This window comes from Rattus norvegicus, chromosome 1 (genome assembly GCF_036323735.1).
Source record: "Rattus norvegicus strain BN/NHsdMcwi chromosome 1, GRCr8, whole genome shotgun sequence".
NCBI classification, from domain to species: Eukaryota; Metazoa; Chordata; class Mammalia; order Rodentia; family Muridae; genus Rattus; species Rattus norvegicus.
Genome location: NC_086019.1, coordinates 256,069,634 through 256,091,697, shown reverse-complemented (window position 1 = coordinate 256,091,697; position 22,064 = coordinate 256,069,634). Strand labels below are relative to the sequence as shown.

Sequence of the window (22,064 nt, the reverse complement as noted above, 5' to 3'; positions counted from 1 at the left end):
TCTCCAGTCCCAGCCCTAATGAAGGCTGCCCTGTCCCTTTCTATAGGACACAGGGAGGAGCATTGACCCACCCACAGGGCCTTGGTACTCACCGCCAGCAGAGCCACCCAGGGGCCCAGAACCGCATGTGCTGAGCAGGGGGTCAGAGAGGCGGCTGCCCAGGGCACTGGGCGAGGTTGGAGTGGAGGCAGGTGAGCAGGGGAGAGATGGGCCACCCCGTTCAGCCATGATGGTGGAGCCTGAGAAAGGGGGATGGGCCACACTGCCATTAGCCTAAGGGAGAAAGCTTCAGTTCCTGCCCCCCACAGAGAGCTCCTGCACCTGACTAGAGGACAGCCAAGGGCTGGGGCAGGACCCTATGGGCAGGTTCGACCCCCACCCATGCTTTGTGCTCACCTACCATCTGGAGGTAGCATCATGTTCTATGTCCCCTGATTTCCAGACCAACTTCTGCCACCTCCTAGGTACCTTTGGCCTTCAGAGAATGGAGTCCCCCGCGTCCATGCCTCCTACCTCAGTCTCCTGTCAGAGTCCTGCCCTCTCTACCACAGTGCCTTGGAACCACCCACCTTCTCTACAAAGGCACCCTGGTCCCTACATTCAGGTCCTGCAGCTTTGCCTTCTCTCTCTCCCTCCTTCTTCTGTCTTCCTCCCACAGTCCTTCCTAGGGGTTCATTGGACACATGTGAGACTGGGGACAGAGCCGTTGCCCTCAAGAGCTGACTGCTCAGGAAGCCTCCTGAGGATGTCCTCAGACATAGTCTCTGGGGAAACCATAGCTCCCCCTAAACTCCACTAACTCATGGTTATCGACCCGCCATGCCCAGCCACACAGCCTGAAGCATTTCCTCTTCTTGACCTTAGAATCCAGCTCTGTTTCCCTAGCAGAACCACGAGCTCGCTAAGTCACCTGCCTGTGACTTTCCCACGGGCCCTAAAAGAATGTTCCACACACACACGCGGACGAACTGTTAGTTATAACTCATAGTGTTATTATTTCTAAGAATGATCAATGAATGTTTGTAGGTTGGGTCTTTCCTCTCTCCTTTCTTCCCCTTCTCCCCCTCCACACTAAAGCCTAGACTCGGGCTTCACCCATGTTAGGAAAGCAATCAATCACTGACCAATGTTCCAATACCTTACTTAACTTTTTAAGAGGATCTCACAGTCAGGCAGTGGTGTCGCCTATTATCCCAGCACTCAGGAATCAGAGGCAGGCATATCTACGAGCTTGAGGCCAGCCTGACCTACAGAGTGAGTTCCAGGACAGCGGGGGCTACACAGAGAAACCTTATCTTGGAAAACCAAGGGGGTGGGGTGGGGGAAGACAGGATCTTGGAAATGGCCTAGGCTGGTTTTGAACTTGCTCTGCAGCTTCTGACCCTCCTTCCTCGGCCTCCCAAACAGCTTGGATTGCATGCTCAGCTCATACAGTCTTCTTGCTACATTAATATTTTACATCAATTACCACCCTTTCAGAAATGCATACCAATTTGCCTTCCTTTCCCTACTGCACTGGCCAGCCCTTTCAAAACAGTATCTGCAAAGCAACCCCGACATGGATGTCTTTAGTGAAAGTAGTTTTGTTCTACCAGTGAATGCAAAGGGCTGTAGGTTTTATACACATGGAAAAGAAAACACCCCTTACTTATCAGCTCACAAGGAACTCTCACAAAGCCAAGCTTTTACTGTAAGGTGTACAATGAACCTTCATGTGCTGCCCCTGACTTGTTTTCCCCTTAGGGTCAGTCAGGATTCCCCAGCACCATTTTGCTGACTGGCAGACATGTGCAATTCTCCAAACAGCTTGGAAGCTATTAATAGACATTGGGTCCTGGGTGGTATTTCTCAACATCCACCTTGACCCACTTAGCACTTGGGACAGAAAAAGTCTTGTGTTTTGTTTTGTTTTCATTCCCTCTTGTTGCAGTCTCATAAACACGCTTAGATGGCAGAAGCCTTACAGGAAAACTACTTAGCTATTATTAGGTGGTACTGATGCAAGAGTGAGCCTTGCCTCTGTGATTTCTCTTCTCTGAGACACAGTGAGTGCAGCCAATTCTTTCTAGCTTCAGCTCAGATGTGTGTGCGCAAGTGCATATGTGTGTGTATGTGTACATGTGTGAGTGCATTCCTGCACATGTACGAGTACATAAGTATGCATGTGTGAGTGTGAGTGTGTGCACATGTGTCTGCATGTACACATGTACACGTTTGTGAGTGAGTGTGCATGTGTGGACATATGTGTACACGTGTGTGAGTGTGCATGTGTGCATGTGACAGTGTGTGCAAGTGTGTCTGCATGTGTGCATACGTGTGTGCACATGTGTGAATATGTGAGTGTGCATGTGTGCACATGTGTGTGTGTCCCTCCCAACCCAGTTTCATTTTATCCCACCTAGAGTTCTTACCCTAGACTGACTCATCTCCCCTCCTGCTTGGCATCCTTTCATCTAACCTGATTTCCTCTCCTCCCTTGGTTCTTTCCATGACGTTTCTATTTGCTTCTTGTCTCTTCATCTGGTCTCTCCAGAGCTGGAAGTCGGCACTGATCTTCATCTCATTTCAGATGCCTTCCCACCCCCTCTCACAGTCTCAACCATGCCACAAACATAAACACAAGCACTGTGCTCTCCGGCCCCTCCCAGAAAGCTGAGTTTGGAAGCAGCTGACAAAGGTTCATCTGCACACACTGACCACCCGACAGAGCCTCCTGGGCTGAGCCATGGGGCTGAGAGGCCCAGAGCTCTCCAACCTTGGCTTAGGACACTTACTTTAAATAACAATAGAAATCAGCTGGACATGGTGGTTTGATACCTTTAATCCCAACATTTAGGAGGCAGAATTGGATCTCTGTAAGTTTGAGGCCAGCCTGGTCTGCAGAATGAGTCCCAGGACAGCCAAGGGCTATGTAGTGAGATCTTGTCTCAAATAAATAAATAAATAAATAAATAAATAAATAAATAAATAAATAAGCAAGCAAGCAAGCAAACAAACAACAAAATTGGAGATCCAGAATCTATCCTACAACTACAGAATTAGGATCTCTGGAGCCAGGATTCAGAGAGCTGCATTTTACAGTGAGTCTAGTGAGGGATGCCCAGCAGGGGAAACCTACCCTGGCTGTGCCTAATGTCATGGCTGGCTTCCCATGCTGAGGGTAACAAAAGGGTGACAAAAGGGAGCAAGTGCAGACATCGGATGGATGCAGTGTGACCAGCCCTCACACTCCTGCCATCCCTGTTCCCTCACTAGGATTGCCAATCAAACTCCATCTTCCCTTTGGCTGCCTTCTCCTCAGGTACTTGGTCACAGTAAGAGATGCCTATCCTATAGAACAAGCCATGGAGTGTGGCTTAGTACAAGTTGTCATCCTCTAATCCTTTCAAACTGCCCCTTCTGAAAAGAAAAGTCTGGAACACTGCGATCTCATCCCCAAAGGCCACCTACTCAGGGAATCCCCCACTCTGATGCAGGTGATTGCCCAAGAAGACACCGATGCGGTGTTCGGGATGTTTGTTTGTTTTCTGTTTTTGAGACAGAGCTTGTTATGAAGGAAACTCTGGCTGACCTGAAATTCAATATGCAGACTAGGAAAGCCTCGAACTTGCAGAGATCCTCCTGCCTCTGCCTCCTAAACGTTATGATTACAGATATGCACCACCAGAACCAGCCGACCTTACTTTCTTTAAGAGACACAAGCAGCCCTGAGGAAACCAAGTCTCAGAAAGTTCACTGCTCCCTGCTTTTAACCTAACCTCTGGGGTGTAAGGCTCTGATCAATTTGTGTCTTTTGGGTAGCTCTGAGTTCATCATTCTCTTCCCCAGCCATCCGTAAACCAGATGCTTCCACCCCGTCCAGAACTCACCCAAGCTTAGAAAGCCCGTCATGAACTGGGGGATGGCACCGGACACTCACCAAGGATGCGGACCTGCGTGATGGCGCCGTGCAGGCTGAAGAGCATCCAGAGGGGCTGCGAGGCGTCCACGCATAGCTGCATGCCGGCCGGCGCGCCGTTGTGACTTAGGTGCAGCTCTCCGTCCGCATTGACCACCAGGCCCAGGATGTCACCACTGTGCAGAGGCCCAGGCACGCGACACACCGCCCAGAACTCCTTGCGGTCCACCAGGGCCTCGGGGCTGAAGGGCAGGTCGGCGGGCCGCAGCGTGCCAGGGTCACACGTGGTGACCCCGAAGGACAGCGCTCCTGGTCGCGCACCGCCTGAGCGCGTGACCTTGATGAAGATGGTCTCGGCCACGCGCACCGGCCGGCTGGTGAAGACGAGCGCGCGCTCGTCGCGCCCGTGCTCTAGGCGCGCCACGGTTTGCTCGTCCAGGATGCGGACGTGCGCGCCGGCGCGCAGAGCGTGGAAGCGCAGGTCGCCGTCGAGCTGCGCCGGCAGCGCGCGGCTGTGCTGAGAGTTGAGCGAGTTCTGCGGGATCGGGCAGCCGGCGGGCGGTGCGCCGTCCTCGCCGTCGGCTCCCGGCACGTTGAGGTCGCACAGGCTCACAGACAGGCGCGCCTCGTCCGCCTCGCACCGCAGCGACGGCCGCCGCAGCGCGGTGAAGGAGCGCGGCCTCAGGCAGTCAGGCAGCACCAGCTCGCTGTCTGCGGCGGGGAGGGCGAGAGACAGGGCGACCGTCACCGTCCCACAGCGGTCGCGCAGAGTGCGCCACCAGCACTAAAGATGTTATGCTCAGGTGCAAAGACGGGAAGCGAAGGGACCCGGCACGGGAATCTACCCTCTAGACAAAAGCTTGCGGCTGGAAGACACCAACCTGAAGGGCATCTAATTGCTTCTAAGTGCTTTCTCCCCGCTGCCTCCGGTAACCCTGCCGACCTTGTAGAACTTTTTTTTTTTTTTTTATTGAAGGGATGTTTTATTCTCTGAGAAAGAGTCTCCTGTCCCGGCCTAGCCTAGAACTCAGTGTGTGCATGGTGCCTGCTAAGATTTACAGTCGTACAAAGAATATTGCTAGCAGTGGGTTGATTTCCTCTATCTCCAGCCCCTCCCTCCACGAAAGAAAAGGGTTTCTTAAATTCTAACCCCCAGGACTTCCCTACTTCATGCGTAACAACTAGTATGGAGTGGCTCCTATGTGTGTGCACATGTGTGCACATTGCATGAGGGGGCCAAAGGTCAACCTCCGGTGTTCCGGCACGGTCCACCTTTTTGTTGTTATTTGAGGAACTTTCTTCCTGGTCTGAAACTGGCCAAGTAGACTGGGCTGGCTAGCTCGAAAACTCCTCCTAACTCAGTGGAGATCTCCAGCAGTGGGATTATAAACACACCACTACATTCTGCTTTTAGAAGACAACAAACTCAGGTCCCCGTGGCTTCTGCCCACCTAGTTCTCTCCCAATCCTCAGAGTGGCTTTCAGACAATAACCATGTGTCAGAGGCACCTCTGGTAATGTAATACATTAGGCCAGAAAGAACACCTGCCTCCCAGTTCCTTCGAATAAACTATGACATGGAAAGCCAATACTTACCCTGTGAGGCTACCATTGACCCATAAAGACATTATGGCAGAAGGAAGTTAAATCGAGAAATAGTGCCCTCTGAGCACAGCCTCATTGAGCATCAACCCCACCGCGCTGGTCCAGACAAGTAAATCCAGACTGAGTTTGGAAGAAGATACACTCCAGCAAAAAAGGATAACAGGGGCTGGGGATTTAGCTCAGTGGTAGAGCGCTTACCTAGGAAGCGCAAGGCCCTGGGTTCGGTCCTCAGCTCCGGAAAAAGAAAGAATAAAAAAAAAAAAAAAAGAAAAGGATAACAGAGCTCTGCCTGTTAGCCCCCTGCCCAGAGAAAAGGCGTTTTCCATATCTGGGTTGTAGCATAACAGATTCTTTTAAATGTATTTTTTGATTTCTTCAACGCAAAGGCTGAATCCTACTATATAAACACCAATAATGCTTACGCTCTCGTGGATAATACACCATTTCAAAAATGTGACACCTTTGACCCATCTCCTCAGAGCAGCCACTAAAGTCTGGGGATAGCATTTGGGCACCCGAGAAGTTGTATTAAGTCCTTCCGTGGGCGTGGACCTCAGGCTCAAACCCCTGCCTCACACATTTTCCTTCTGCATCATCCTTTTTTTTAAAAAAAAAAAAAACATATGGTGTCCCGAACACTTCTTCATGCCCAGTCACGTTTTTAAAATGGGCGTTGCTATCCCTGCTCTACAGATCTGTAACTTACAGTGACGGTGATGGCGTGTGCTGTGGATGACCCCTGCATTACCATCCTTAAAGCAGTCCATGGGGCAATCCCACTGTAGACGCAGGGACAGAACTCAATACTGGAGCATCCCCCAAGGTCATACTCACTTCTGATGGAGTCCCTAAATCTGACTGGCACCACTGTAAGCCACAGCAGGACCTGTGCCTTCCCAAATGTCCAAGAATTCCAACGAAGCCTGAGAGACTAAGCCAGCAAGATGAGCAGTGGCCATATTGGCCTTCCATGGAGGTAGAAGGGACGCTGTGTTCTGTTTCCCTCTCCCTGCCCCTTCTAGAAGCTGTGTTATGGACTCAGGAAGGTCAGGTGCCACCCTTCCTCAGTCTTAGGCTGCTCCAAAAGTCTCCCGGGGCCTGGCTGGTTGGGGTTTCCCAGCATTGCGTTGGCCAGGAGGAGGGAGCCAACCAGAAAACTTGATTATTCCAGGGAATTGACTCTGACAAGGATGGCCATGGCTTGGAGGCTGGGGACTGCACAGAGGCAGAGGTGAGGGGAAGCCTTGGACAGGAAGGAAAAGGAGGTCAGTGGAGGGAGACAATGGGGGAGGGCCTGGGCCTGGAGAACGAGCTTCTATTGCCGGGCCCCTGAGGGATTCCAATACTGGGCCTTTGGGGAAACTAGGAAGTTGGGAGAAGAGAGGAGATGGGGAACATCAAAGAGAAGAGGAATCAGTTGTTCAGAGATGCCCAGCCATGGCCTATGGGAACGATCTCACGTGGGCTGCCTCATACTCTCAGGACTGTGTGTTCCGAGTCCTGGAGCTGGTCAGGCTGTGGGATAGTTCACAGTAGCACGAGTCAGATTTGTGGACATTGCTTGCAGAAGTTGTTCAGAAAGCAAAAGAGGGCTGGGCCTCTGAGGGGTTGACCTCTCTTAAAGGGAACTCTCTTCATCTCTGTATCTAAGTCACCTGTGTTGAAGACCCCTCTCCCTCCATCCAGGTGGTTGCACACATAGCCCCTCCCTCCCCAGCACTTAGAGAGCTAATGAACCCAGCCAGTACTCCAGAGGTGCCCCGAGAAACTCAAGGCACAGGATGACTATCACATTCAAAGATACGTATATTCTACTTCAAATAACACCGCCAACCCAAGAGTATTTGGGGTATCATTTGGTTGGGTTTTGTAACCAGATCCACACACTGGTAAACAGCATGCCAACAAGAACAAAGTCGAGTGTGGTGCATTTGAAGTGGTCAGCCTGGGTCCAGATCTCGACTCTGCCATTGCTTTAAGAACCGCATAAGGACACACAGCATAACCTCATGAGATCCTTTCTCTTCAGCTGCGAGAGGCATGGCTGACCTATAGAAAGCTGTATTTTGAGGCTCATCTTGGAAGGACACTGTAGGGACGTGATAAGGCCGACCCGGTACCTGGTAGAGGACCCGGCACATGTGACACAAGCCACAGTTTCCATGTTACCATGAGCTCTAGGGCACTCCAGACCCGGTGTTAAATGTTCTACCTGGTAACTTAGCTGGCAGCCTGGGAGGGTCTCAGGGTCTTGGGTTTGGGGACTGGGCGAAGCTGTACCCCATCTTCGGGTAAGCTCACTCAAGTCGCAGCTATCGGTAAGCAACTTCGCGGAAGCAATGCGATGGTAGGACCCACAGAGTGGAGGCACACGCCTGCCCTGACAAGTTCTGACAGGCCACAGCAGGCAGAACCCCCGTTGCCCAAATAACTTCAAATAATAGCATTTTGGCCTGGGGGCGTGGCCCGTGGCAAAGTACATGCCTAGCATGCACAAGGCTCTGGGGTTCAGACAAACAGACAGACAGACGGACGGCGCTAGGAAGTGGCCTTATAAATGTTGCTGAACTGGGAGCTGAGGCTCAGGAGCAGCTGGGAGTGGCCAGACTCAGCCTAAGAATGTCTTCTCCCCTTCCTCTCCAGCACTCAGCGGGAACAGCTGTGGGCAGCCAGCAGGCTCCAAATAATTGTCCCAGCAGCGGGTCAGCTGTGCAAGGCCCCGAAATAGTTGCAACCTGAGACGCAGAGCACCCACCGCATGGCAGAGGCAAAGGGCCCCCGGGCAAGCTAACATGGAGATGGGAGATGGGACGCAGCCGTGTCTAGCCCCCAATCCAAGAGAACTCCTTGGGACTCTCCCAGGACATGGGTAACCCGGAAGCACAAGCCACGGTGTGGCCCCGCATTTGGAAGCAATGCATTATATAACCAGTGCTGGAGAGACGCTGCCCACTCAGGAGGGGTGAGGATGGAGGCAGATGTGGCACAAGACCTTGAAAGGAGCTGCTCAGCCATTGTGCACCATGCCCTTTCGGTGCCTGCCAATTCTGGTGCCTGGCAATGGTTCTGGCTCAGAGCAGCAATAACCAGGCCCCGCCAGGCTGTGTACTGTACGAACCCATAGACAGAAGACAGGGCAGGCTCCGTGTCTTGGGAATCAGCAGACAGCTAGTTCAGGCTTAGAGAAGGAAGAATCCAAATTAGACATGGCTCCAGTAATCTTAGCATCTCAGATTAAATAGGAGCTCAAAGGAAGTGAGGAGGTGTGGGACCAGGCAACCTGTATGCCCCAGCCAGCTTCTCACTCAGCCTTGCCTAGAATGCCCCTGGAGACGGGAAGCTCACCACCTCAAAAACCTTCCTAGCCCCTCTTCTCTAACCCTGTCAGAAAAGGAATTCTCCTTGGGCAGGGCACATAGCTCAGTCGGTAGCGTGCTCACCTAAAAATGCAAGTTCTGGGTTTGATATCCAGAACCTAACTGGCCAGACTCGGTGACTCACACTTGTAATCCGAGTAGTCCAGAGGTGGGGGGCAGAAGCATCAGAAGTTCAAGGTCAAGCTCAAGGTTATTCATCCTACAGTGCATAATGAATCTGAAGTCAGCCTGGGCTACAGGAAACCCTGTCTTGAAACAGAAAAGTTTTCCTGGTTTAGACTTTTGTGTGGTAGAACATACCTCAGGGGGACCCTCGGAGTCTCTCCTTTGGGACAAATGTCACCTTGAATAAAGCTCTCCAACTCTGACTGAGGTGCTCATCCTCTCTTTCGGAGAGGGTCAGGGAAGGACTTTGCTTCAGCAGCAGGATGGGCAGCTGGGGACAGGCATGTGAGGTGTAAGATTGCCGGCAAGTTCATGGAGGTCAACCTGAGCCAGGCCACGGTACGTTGGCTGGCGATGAGAGCCACGGGCCAGCTCTCCCTCAGAGCCCACCCAGCCCTTCAACACACAGCCAGCTGCATAGGCCCACCACGGCAGGGTTTTGACACCGCCATGGAGGCCTCTTTTGAAGCTGGGCCACCACCAGCCCAGACGTGTTTGTTTGGATTCTCACATCCGCAGCACTGGGTAATCTTTAACCACAGGGCGCAGCAGCCAGCCCCTGTTTGGAAGGTGTTGCCAGCACATTTACTGTCTCCATAAACATCGGCCTGCTGGTCTGTGACTGACCCAAGCAGGGGAAGGAGCCATGGAGGAAGTACACAGCTCAGATGGACCTCTGGGCAGTGCTCTGAAAACCACACCAGCCTCCACCCTCTCCTTTTAAACTCAGCTACGGGCCGCCCAGCAAAAACAAACACGATTTCTGAGGTCCCCAAGGGAAGCATAGACTCCTCCAGAATCACTCCAAGTCAGACTCTTTGGCTGAATCAAGGGAGCCAGAGGCTCCTGGAGATCATTTGATGTAGTGGCCTCTCAAACTTCTGTTGCTTTGTTCGGTCATTGTCTTTTGGTGGGTGGTTGAACTTGGTTTTGTGTTCTTAGTTTTTGAGACAGGATTTTGTATCTCAGGTGACCTGGATAGCCATCCCCCTGCATCAGCTTTCCGATGGCTAGGATGGCTAGGTGTGAACAGGGACACCCACGTCATATGGTTCATTTTTTTTTCTTTCTAAGGCAAGGATATCTTTGTTCCAGGACTACCACACATTGTGGCTGAAGTCTGGCAGGCAGGCACCGTGACCCTGTCTCCTCATTCACTGTCTCAGAAATGTTCTGGAGAGCCACAGGGTTCCAGAGAATTCCACTGGGGACCCACAGATCTTAACCCAGGGAACTCACATTACCAGGTTTTCCCTTCGTGTTAAAAGACTGGCATGGGGTTTTCTATTCGGCGATGGTGACCATGGCAAATGAGGCAAACTGGGTATTCTTTTTTAAGCTAAAGATAAAACCACGTCTCACATCATAAACACTTCCCTGTATCTGTGAGCCTCTGCAGATACCTGAGAGCTAAGTGGGGCATGTATAATTACGCCCGAGGAATCCAGAGTTTAAGGCAAGAGATGCTGGGAATTACCCACAGCTTGCAAGCAGCTGGGCCAGGTCTTAATTTGGAGAGGAGACGCGCTCTCCTTCTTCTGAAATGAGGGCCTGGTCCCCAGTTGTACAGGACCCAGCTCCTCCCTCCCCTCAGGTTCCACTATGACCCTCTCACCCCTGCAGGTCTTACCAAGGGCCCTAGAACTACATCTGGAGGCAGTGACACACTAGGTAGAAATGTGGCGTTGCCTTTTCTGCAGGTGACAGACGGTCCCGGTTTGGCAGTCCCAGGGACATGATCCCATGCAACCCAGGCAATCTGCTTTGGGACAGGAGAGCCAGATGCAGCCCTTGAGACTCTGTGACGAACACAAGCAGTCAGACCTGCCCTCGCTGCTGAGTCAGATACCCTGCGATCCCCTTACCTCTTTCTTGGGCCAATACCGCTGAAACTCTGGTAGCCTCCTCTGCCAAACATCCTTCCTACCTTGAGCTCCAGACACAACAGGTCCTTAGTGACCACCAGGAGGTGGCCATTCAGACTTAAGAAGGAACACAGATGGACTCAGAAGTAGAGAAGCTGGAAGGCAAGGCTGCCTAGGCCTCTGGTTCAGACAAGACACTACCACCTGAGGTCCTTAGACCTCTCTGCAAAACACGTACAACACCTTCTCCTGTGTACAGAGAATGAATGCCACCTTAGAAAGCAGGACAAGGCACCACACAAACCATTTAGATATGCACATGCCCTAGGTGTTCAAGGGAAGATGTATCATGCTACACCAGGGGAGGGGGGAAAGTCCAGGTGGAGGAGCGGAAGGTTTGGTGCCCAGACCTTGACAAGATTTGAGATGAGAAGAAGAAAATGTTTGGAAGAGTCTCTGAAGAAGGAACAGTAAGATGTGGGGGTAGAAGGAACACTGGATTTGAACACTGAATTTGAAATAGGATCTCTAGGCTATATATCTGAGTATGACTTCAACTTCCTGCCTCAGCTTCCCACATGTGTGTGTTGCCTCACTGGACTGAATTACTCTTTTTTAAGTAAAAAGGAAGGAGAATTGTCAGAGAGGGTGGGGGAGGGAGAGGCCCTCATCAGCACAGCATCCCCAATGTCTATCCCATCCCAAAACCGGTTACAGGCTCCTTAAACTACAATTAGCCTCTTGAACCCAGCAGCTAAGGCTGAACATAAACACTGGTTTAGCCAGGGAAGCAGCAAGTCCCCCCGCAGATGGCAGTGCAGCCTTCAGCTGTAGACAACACACCTGGGACACAATGCAGCCCCTGGGTCTCGTCTCCAGAGGCTGAGGAGTCTCCCTGTGCAGGGCCACAAAGCTGGACCACTGCCCTGGATAAGCAGCCCCTTAGAATCTGGCCCAATGCCATGCCACACGAGTCTCTGCCCAGGCTTCGGGGAGAGGAGTAGGAGGGATTGAACCCTTGTAAGCCTGCACTTCCAGCCCTCCGATGTGGCACCAGGTCTGCTCACACCAACCTCATGTCCAGACTGGCTGGGGATCTACATTCCAGACCTTCCCCACCTCAAGTTGGGCCTGGCTCTTCTCCACTGTTAGCCACAGTTTCTATTAAATACACAGGGCCCAGGGACCACAGGGCCATTTAATCCAAAGCTCCCTTTCCATGTGCCCAGTTGTACACAACTCTCATGGCCCCAAGTAGCCTGCCTCCTTTCTTCTTCATGCCCCTCTCAGGACAGGCTCCCCTCTTGGTTTGTTCCCTGCGCTGTGCCAGTGTAACCCATTTATGACTAAATTGTTCTTCTACGACTCCATTCTTTTAACCTGAGCTCCATTCCCCCACAGAAGTACTCCAGGATTATTGCTAGTGGCATCCTTCAGTTGTATGCTCTGGGTCACAGCTTTGGGCCACTTTGCACCTGGTGATGTGGCATGACGCCCGGTTAGGAGCTGGCTTTTCAGCTCTCCTTTGTTCTCTCTTCTCTGCAGGGAGCCCAGGCTATGGCAGACACAGCATGATACCCAGGAGACCTTGCGAGGGGAGCCTGGGCTCACCAGCCTTTTGTGGGATCATAACTGCTCTTTCCAGATTTCCCCCCACTTTGGAGGACACAAAGTCTCATGCAGTCCAGGCTGGCCTCGAACTCATGATCCTCCTGCCTCGGCCTCCTAAGTGCTGAGATTACAGGCCTGCGTTCCACACCAAGTTAGCATTTATTTCTAAGAGAAACAAGGAGACTGCAGGAAACTAGGATAGGGGTTTATCTGTTCTTGTACTAATCACCTCATAAAACTTGTGTTTATTTGGTTGCTGGCAAGCCCTTCTTCCTGGAGGTAGGAAGCTGTTATTCTTGGAGATACCATCCCAGGTCTGGGCCAGGGCACCCGCAGGAAAGAGGATGAGCTACTGAGCTCCAGCATCTAGGGAAGTGGCCTAGAGTCGGCCTGATGATTGTGCCTGGGCTGCAGTAAAGGAGGGTGAGACCTCAGCTCTAAACTGTCCACGTCTCCAGGGGCACGGCCATTCATCTGGGGGCTGGCTCACTATCTAACGTGTGCATGCTGAGTGCACGCACGGTGTACCAGGTACTTGGGTACACCTGTGCTCTGAAGACCAGACAGGTAAGGTGCGGAGTCCCCACACAGAAGCTGGAGGGGGACAGGGTCAAGCCTGGACAAAGTTCCTAAAGGTCACATAACCTCTGGGGGACAATCAACCCAGGAAAAATTGGCCCGTCTTCAGAGCCAACCAAGAAAGGGAACGACGCTCTTAAAAGGAGGGGGCAACGGAAGAAACAATGGGCAGAGTGGCCCAGCCTAGAAACCCAGAACTTGGTAAGGGTGAGGTCAGGTCCACCTCAGAAGCCCTGAGGGATCCCTACCTTCATGCCTACCCACGCCACCCAACTCCTCCCTGTCTCCATCCCTCCCGCCTCTTGTCTCTCCTGTTTTATACGTACACACAAATCAGTTTAGTGGGGGCAAACGAAGAAGAGCTATTTTTAATCTGCTAATTGACTTTAGGAGCCATAATCCCTGTTTGAAAACGCCAGGGTTCATGATGATTTACAGGCAGGACAAGCAGTCACAGGCTTGGGCCCTATCGAGTCTGCGGAGTCGCCTGCGGGGAGATCCAAGGGCGAGCGAACCACTCCGAGCAAACCCATGTATAGTCACAGAGAGGGTGTGGGTCAGGCTGGGTTGGACAGCCTGGGCTCCAGTGCCAGCATGAGGAGGCCCTGCTGCTGATTCATCCCGCTTCCATCCTCATCAACCCCCAGTGCCAGGACCGAAGCCCCTGCCACTGGACATACTCCTCGTCCCACAGTCTCCTGGACCGTGCAGGTCCAGCTCGAAGAGCCTCCCCTTTCAAGAAGCCACAGACCTGAGCCTCCCTTGACATCCTGCCTCCCTTTTTTTTTTTTTTTTTTTTTTTTTTGTTTGTTTGTTTAAAGGGGCCGAAGGGCCACGGGAAAAGCACCGCGTTTTGAACTCCTTGTTCAGACCCAGCTCGGCCATATCCCTACATGGGCAGGCCAGGCCCTCCTCAAACCTCAGTCTTCTCCCTGCCAAATGGGGATGAGAAACACTCTTCTAGGCCTGCTGAGAAGCTCAGCGAGCGGAAACGGCTGCGTAGACGAAAGAGGTTACGGGTATGACCACAGAGGTTAGCAATTTACCACCCTTACGGGTTGCATGTTGATTGACTCCTGGTGTCTCCTTTGCCTCCCTAACTATCCAGCGAACCTGGGACTGTCAGAGTAAGGCCGGTCTCCTTTAGCCCCACCCACCTGTTCTTTCCTTCAGTCCCAGGCCTCCCCCTCCTTCAGGCAGTCTCCACTCTCCCCTCCCATCCTTTCCCCAGCGAGGCTTACAAGGTTGGGTGAAGACAGTTTCCTCCACAAAGGTGGTTCTCAACCTTCCCAGTGCTGCAACCTTTTAATACAGTTCTTCATGCTGTGCTGACCCCCAACAGTAAACTAATTTTTATTGCTACTCTGTGACTGATTTTGCCACTCCTATGAATTGTAATGTAAATGTGTGTCTTCTGATGGTCTTAGGTGACCCCTGTGAAAGGGCCGTTGGACCACCACTGCCCCAAAACAGGTTATGGACCCACAGGTTCAGAACCACTGCTCTAAAGAGAGCTAGCAGTGTAATACCTGAGTCCCTTCGAAGGGACTCCTGTCCTGTGGGGAAGCAGACACGAGGCTCCCCGAGACTGCAGAGCTGTGGTGGGAATAGGATAGAAAAGAAAATTCTCCCCAGAGGCTTCCAAGCTGAGCCTTCGGGCCAAAGTAGATCCTGTGAGGAAAGGCACTGTTGGTGGGATAGGCTTGGAACCTCAGCCACTTAGGAGGCTGAGGCAGGAGAATTGCAAGTTCACAGCAACCTGGGCAACCCAGTGAGACCCTGTCTCAAAACAAAGAGAACAGATCTCCCGCTCGGTAGTAAAGCACTGGCCTAGCATGCTGGAAGCCTTGGGTCTGGTCCTCACTCCTGGGGAGGGTTTAGGGAGAATGAAGAGAACTGCTTGCTCCTCCTTTAACCCTCACCCAGCAAGACCTCCTCAAGAGCAGGAAGTCATCCATTCTCTGCCTCCCACCATGTGTCAGGGACCTGGGTAAGACATGGGACTCTTAGACAGTTTTCCGAGGAGATGGTTGAGTTTGTACTGGGAGAGCCGGCTGGGGCACCCAGGGAGCACTGGGATATCAGGAAGGGGCCCCTGTGGATCCTGGGTTAAGCATCGTTTTCCCCAGGATAGGTAGGGATGACTGACAGCTGCTAGCCACCACTGTGTACCAGCTGACCCTCATACCTCCATCCTTTAAGAATCTAAAGATTCTTCAAGGCAGTTATTACTGCCCCGCAGTACAGATGCGCCTGCTACCTGGTTGCAGGCAACCTCATGCTGGACCAGGATCAAGCCCAATCTGTCTCTCTGGCTAAGGCACATAATTTCCGGCAAGCAGAGGCCTCAGGTGTACCCAGTACATAGAGGAAGTTGGGGAGGCCTCCTAGCCAGGCTAGATGCCCTTCTTCGGTAGCTGTCACCAGGAATAGCTCGTTTGAGCCTCTCAATATGTCAGCCTGAATACAGGCACACTTTTATTGACTTGAAAAACAGAAAGTTCCCAAACTGCCAGTTAATAAAAATGGCCTCCTGATGCCTGGGACATAATACACAGGCTTCTGGCACTTACTCATGCCTGAGCTCTCACGGTCCAGTCGTACGCAAGGGAGCACATTCCAAAAGCATTCACGACTTCCAGGCTTGGAAGTCAGAAAGGAAAACGGATACCAGGTTTGAACCCCCTTTGTGGCATTTCTCTAGGCAAGGGAAAGGAAGTGGGGATGGGGACAGAAGCGGCGAGTGTCGGCTAGACATAGCTTTGAAACCTAGGGCAGTGCCAGCTAACTTTACTCAGTCTCTTCAACTCTACCCATGGCCCATTTTCCAGATGAGGAAGCTGAGGCTTGACGAGGCTCTGCCTGTGTGTAGAGTCTGCGTGCCTGCGAGCACACACTTGGATATACATGCACACACATGTATCAAGCTGGGAAGACGGGCTCACCTCCATTACCAGGTCACTGGGGATCACCCTACACAGTCAGATTCTGAGGCCCTTGGTGGTCCTGGCAAACTCCTTGCTGCTCATGTCCAGCCTATCTTCTGATGATCCCATGGTAGGTCCTATGGGCTTTTTGTCTGAGCCTCCCGGTGCTTCCTGCTCTCCTTTCTAGTCCCTTACCATCCTTACAGAAAGCTCTGGGGTAAGGATGAAGCCCACGGAAACTGTAGGCCAGGGCTGGGGCTTAGTTAAGGGCTGGGAAGACCCAGTATGGGAAGCTGGCTCTACCACTCATCCGTGAGGGACTTAGCATCCTTGAATGGGAGTCTCCTCCAGTAGATCCCAGGGTCGCTATGAGACATGCCTAGGCTTCCACTGACAACGGTTACTGAGAGCGACATTAACTTCGACAGGGCATGGACAACGCTGCCGTCCCTGGTGGGTGAAAGTTGCACCCAACTGAGAGAGCACCCCAAGGGAGAGCCTGTGTGGGCTGTAACCTCTCCGAGCCTCACGTGCTAAAGCTGTGGCCAGGAACAGGACCCTGCAGTTCACAGGAAAGCCGTAGAGTTGTTCCTGGGCCACCAGCAGCCACCACGACTCATGGGAGTGAAGGTCGGTCCCAGCACCTGCCACTAACGGAGCAGAGGGAAGCCACTCACCTAGCAGCTGGACACCCCGTGTGAGGCCGTAGACGTCCACCAGGGCCCAGAGCGGGTCCGCCGTTCGAACCCCGCTGAAGAACAGCATGGCAGCCGACTCATTGATCCGGTAGAAGACTCGGCCCTTCTTGTCCACCCAGAAGGCAATGATGTTGCCCTCGTTGGCAAACTCCTCAGGCAACGCTTTGGCCCAGAAGCCACTCTGGGACACCAGGTCAGGGCAGGCGTACTTGGGCAGTGAGTCGGGGTGGATGCGGGAAGGGTCCTTGCTGGTGAAGCCAAGTCGCAGGGCCCCGCTCCAGCAGCACTGCTTCTTGGTGATCTGGCCACAGGGAGTGAGGAGCCTCAGCCTAGCCTCTCCTCCTCGGTCAGAAGACCGAGGGGAAGAGGTGGGCTCTCTATAGCTCACCCTCAGCTGACACTTGGGAGTGTCGTCCTACAGCCAGAAAACTCACTCTGCGGCTCATTCCCACCCAACGCCCACCCCAGGGGGCCTTCCTACAGGTTGGTGAAGGCTGCTCCCACTGGATCTTGCGACCCAGGAAGGCTGGGAAAGGAGGAAGGATGAGAGACGGGCAAGAAGGAGAGGGGCAGGCTGGAACGGCAGACCACAGCAGTAAAGAGGTCAAAGGCGGGGATCCGGGGGTGCCCACCTTCAGCCTGACTTGCTCGTAGATGAGGACGGGGCGGTTGCTGAAGGTGATGGCATTACAGAAGCTGGCCTGCCTCTTGACGGCCTTGTGGCTGAGGTCCATGAGGATCTGGGAGCCCTTAGTGTGGGGGTGGAAGAGCAGCGGTGTGGCCGGGAGCCCCCCACCTGACAGCGCGGGCGGGCAATGCTTCTGCTTGTGATGGCATCGGTGAGAGGGGACCGGGAAGGAGCTCCCGATGGAGTCTGCAAAGGAACAGGTCACAGTGTCAGAGGACTTAATAGGAACCAAGAGCGAGATCGGGGTCTCCTAGGGCAGGGTCCAGGGAAGAAACAGGGACCACCTTCTGCTTAGCATCTACACTTTCACCAGAACGGCCAGCTGTGACCACCAGCCTTCCGACCACCAGCCTTCCTACCACCGCCCACGTTTCCCCCCAGCCACTGCCACCAAGCGGTTCTCAACCTGTGGGTTGTGTGTGACTCCCTTTGGAGGTGGCCAATCAGATATCCTGCATATCAGACATTGACCTTACAATTCGTGACCATAGTGGTTACCTCCTCCCAGTATCTCCCATGACGGCCTATCACCCTGCCTAACACCATTTGCTGTCACTCTCAAGACTTCCTCTCATTCATTCATTCACTCACTCACTCAATCATTCATGACCTACGGAACGCCAAGTTCTGTCCTTGGCACTGGAGCTGCAAACGAGAAGCGTCCGTGGCTCTTGTCCTGAAGCCAGAGGTTCTTCCTGGGACATAGACATTGATGGAGATCACCGTACTAAATGACACACAGTAAACCACCGCCCCAAGAACCACCAGGAGGCTCGCCTCTCGGGAAGGCCTCGGGAGGAGGAGGAGGAGACAGGGCAGCCGTGCAGACAACGTCAGCCTCAGTGTCAAGGACATAATGTCTGTCCCTCAAGGCTATCTTTATGTGCCACAGGCTTCACTGCTGAGTAACACTGCCCATGCCAGTGGCCCTGGGGGCACCAGACAAAGGCACGAGCAGGTCGGTCTTGGAGGAGGGGCAAGCACTTTACAGATGTGCAGCTGGCAGGAGCCTGAAGACATAGAAACAGGCAAGACCTCGGGACAAGGTGTCCGGTGGCTCCTCTGCCCCTCCTTGGCTAGGCAGCACTTCCGTCTCTGGGACACTGCTTGGCCTGTACCTCAGGACCTGCAGCTGGGTGGCATCCTTATGTGGGCTTCCCTAAGGGTGCCTTTTCTTCCCCAAATCCTGTGCCCTGTGGGTCTTACAGAAAATAGAGCCTGTCACCTTAGGCAAACAGCCACGGAGGACAACAGGGCAGGAGGAGGTGGAGGGACGCCTTCACCTATGGCAGGCTTCTGGGCTGCTTCTGATTTTGGTCCTCATGAGACAGTGACTTAGTAATGCACTGAGACAGGGCTAGCTAGCAGTCGGTCTGTGTAGACCCCCTCCCCTCTCAACATGGGAGGGGGAAGACAGAAACGGAGAGAAGATAGGAAGCCCTGAAGGCCCGGGAGGCCAAGCCTGTCAGGACACTTACTTTGGTTCATGTCACTCCCATCTCTGCTCCCTTCTCTTGAGGGTCCAGGCACCAGGCTCTACAACCTAGCACCAGCTGTGGCCCCTGAGCACACTCCTCAGGGTTCCTCTAGAGCATATTCTTCTGTGCCCAGCCTGAGGGGTGTGCTAGCATGACAAAGGGCTGCTGTCCAGGAAGACAAGATGTTCTAGAACTGTCCAGGCAAGGGCCCTGATAGCATCAGGCCACAAGGGCTGGACTATCTCGGGAGTCCCAGAGAGTTGACAGGGGCTTCCTAAGTGGCCTCTAGGTACTGTGGAGGATGGGAGGTCATCCCAAGGACAGAGTGTGGCAGTCGTTCCAGGTATGCTGCCTGAAGGAAGCTGGCCCCAGACACCTTGAATCTTAGTTTCCTGCTGCTGGGGCTGGAGAGACAGCTCAGCGGCTAAGAGTGTTTGCTATGCAAACATGAGAACCCAAGTTCAAACCCAATCCCATAACCACATAAAAAGCCAGGTGTGGACATACTAGTGTCTGTAATCCCAGCGCTGAGTAGGACAGACACAGGAGGGCTGCCGAGAATTGTCTCTCTCAGGGACGAAGACAGAGAGCATCAAACCAGGGCATACAACAGCCTCTGGCCCCCAGCTGTGTGCAGTGTACACACACAAATGCAAGCGTATCCCCTCCAGGCGCACACACGGAGCTCTCGGTCCTCGTTTGCTGCCGGGACACAACCAGGCCAAGGGGAAAACAGGTTGGCAGCCTGCCTGAGAAGCCACAGCTTCCACACCACGTAACACTTACACAGCAGCCTGTTTCCCCCAAGAGAAGTGAGACCATAGCTGTGATCCGCACACAGTACATAGCAGCTTGATTCCTGGCCATCTCCAGGCCACACAAGCATGCTTCTTGGAAAAGTGGAAGAGCTAGCACGAAAGGTCACCTGCTGTGTGACTGCCCCTCGGTGACACTGGACAGGCAAAGGTTGTGCGGTCAGAGTTTTGGATTAAGGGAAGAGGCTTGACCACATAGAAACCTGAAGGAAGGTCTCATCTTGATGGAAACACTCTCTAAACAGTGTCAGTGGTCACAGAACTTACACGGTTGTTACACAGTCACAGAATTACACACACACACACACACACACACACACACACACAAGCCAGGTCTTCTGATAGTGACAGTAACAGGAAGACTGGAATGTCTGGCCACCAAGGCACCCCATCACTTGGCCCCAGGAATGGCTCCTAAGGGTTTAGAGGAACCTCTCACAAGAGGTTCCCAAGCCAAGATGGGTTGACACCTTAACCTTGACCACAAGCCCCCTTCCATCCTGTAAAGTGGAATGGATGCTATTCCTGCCTCAGCGGGTGGGGACAAGGCACTCTGGCAGCTTCAGTGGGGTCTCTGGCAGTTGGGGAATGCAGGGGTCTCTGGGTCACCTCTCCTGTCTATATTATGGTTCCAAGACCATCAGGGCAGACACTGGGTGACTCCCAGACCCTCTTCGAAAGCTGCTGTGTGACCGACACACAGAGCCACTGCTTTAGTTAAGGCTCCAGGGCCACCACATAGAGGCACTTAAGCTATACTGTGACTAATGGCACCCTCAGAAGTGGCTAAAGTGAAGAGGCTGACCGGAGTGACTGCCAACCTTGAGTCCCCGCTTCGGCTCTCTCCCTCCCTGTCACCTCTGGCCTGCATATCCACTGTGGGGAGCGGAGAGAAAGCACATTGAGAATTGCTGTGTGCACAGCTCTGATGCTGAGGACCCAGAGGGGGCAGGCAGCTGGAGGTGACTCCCTTCCATCACTTCCATGGTCAGTACGACACTGTGAGGTCCCCGTTCTGAAGATAAATGAGTTAGTATCGAACTATGAGGCAAAGCTAAGATTTGACTGTGCTCTTCCAACATGTGTCCAGGGTGTTCTACTCGACTTTGTACACAACACTGGAGCTCGTCCCCCCATGTTCTGAGATGGCAGGCAGAGAGGAAACAGGTTTCACTGAGGACACACCTGCACCTCCACTAAGGTGTGGCTTGTAGTGGGCCTGAGGAATTTACAGCTAAGCAAGCAGGACCCCTATCCTGCTCCCAGCACATGTCCAAGATAGGGCCCATTAGTGACACATTTACAAGCTTTGGGGGCTCCATGAGGAAGTGTGTCCATCTTCCTTGGGCACACAAGTAACCAACACAGGCCTGGCCCTGAGCCAGCTCCAGCTCATCCCTACCCCTCACAGGGTCCCAGGGGAGGTAGGTACGCACATGCACACACATATACACACATACACACATATATACACACACATACACACATACATACACATACACACACACATACACACACTCACACGCACACACACATACACACACATACACATACACACACATACACACACACATACACACACATACACATACACACACATACACACACATACACACACACACACACACACACACAAAACCTCTGTGGCGATGACCTCATGACCCCCACCAGCTTTACCCAGAATTACTGTGGGCTCAGATGGTAGGGCTGCCAAGCAGCAGGCAGAGTTTGGGAGTCAGCACTAGCCCTGATGCAGAGCCCAGTCCCTGTGCCACACACCGGGCTGTGTCCCGACTTTCCCCCCTTAACGCCACCTGACACAGACCCTCAGGAGTTAAGCTACACTTGTGGTCTCTCAGCCAGAGTGCAAAGAGCCCAGATCTGAGCTCAAGCCAGGCACTCTGCCCTGTGTGTGGATAACTGTGTGGAGGGAGCCTCGGCTTTCCCATCTGTGAAGTGGGGTCACCACAGGCCTTCATGGGATCAAAGGAGATGGCACAGGGACAACTCAGTGGTCACTGTTGCACGATCATTACAAGAGGCACCACCCCGTGCCTTCTTACCTCCATGACCTCTGTTCCAGTGGGTCCTCCTGCCCACACCCCTTCTTTCCCAGCCCTACCTGAGCTTCTGCTAACCCCACCAGTCTTTCAACGCCCAGCCGAGTCCCATCACTGCCTCTTTCTGAGCTGTGGCCCTGAATACAGGTGTTGGCCTTATTCCCAACTCCTACAAAGACTGACTAACTTTCTGGGGGAGCGGAGGTGGGGCAGAACAAAATCTATGAACACTAGAAACAGGAGGCCTTGGGTTCAAACCCTAGCCGGGCTACAAAATTGCTGTGTGACTTCAGGCAAG

The 22,064-nt window shown here is 53.1% G+C and overlaps 1 protein-coding gene across 6 annotated transcripts in view; it reads right to left on the bottom strand.

The window, feature by feature from the left end:
- The window catches only part of Neurl1 (neuralized E3 ubiquitin protein ligase 1), an 86,208-nt gene that overhangs the window by 2,522 nt on the left and 61,622 nt on the right, over nucleotides 1-22,064 (bottom strand). For 3 of the 6 annotated variants that reach the window (NM_001401624.1, XM_006231511.5, XM_006231512.5), the window contains exons 2-5: nucleotides 17,358-17,599; nucleotides 16,705-17,026; nucleotides 3,920-4,609; nucleotides 93-239 (exon numbers count right to left, since the gene is read on the bottom strand). In NM_001401624.1, coding sequence (NP_001388553.1) covers nucleotides 93-239; nucleotides 3,920-4,609; nucleotides 16,705-17,026; nucleotides 17,358-17,599 — 1,401 coding nt within the window. Of the gene's footprint in view, nucleotides 1-92; nucleotides 240-3,919; nucleotides 4,610-15,905; nucleotides 15,984-16,704; nucleotides 17,027-17,357; nucleotides 17,600-22,064 lie in introns of those variants that run through there. The other 3 variants (XM_063265076.1, XM_063265078.1, NM_001107605.1) reach the window with 2 other exon arrangements.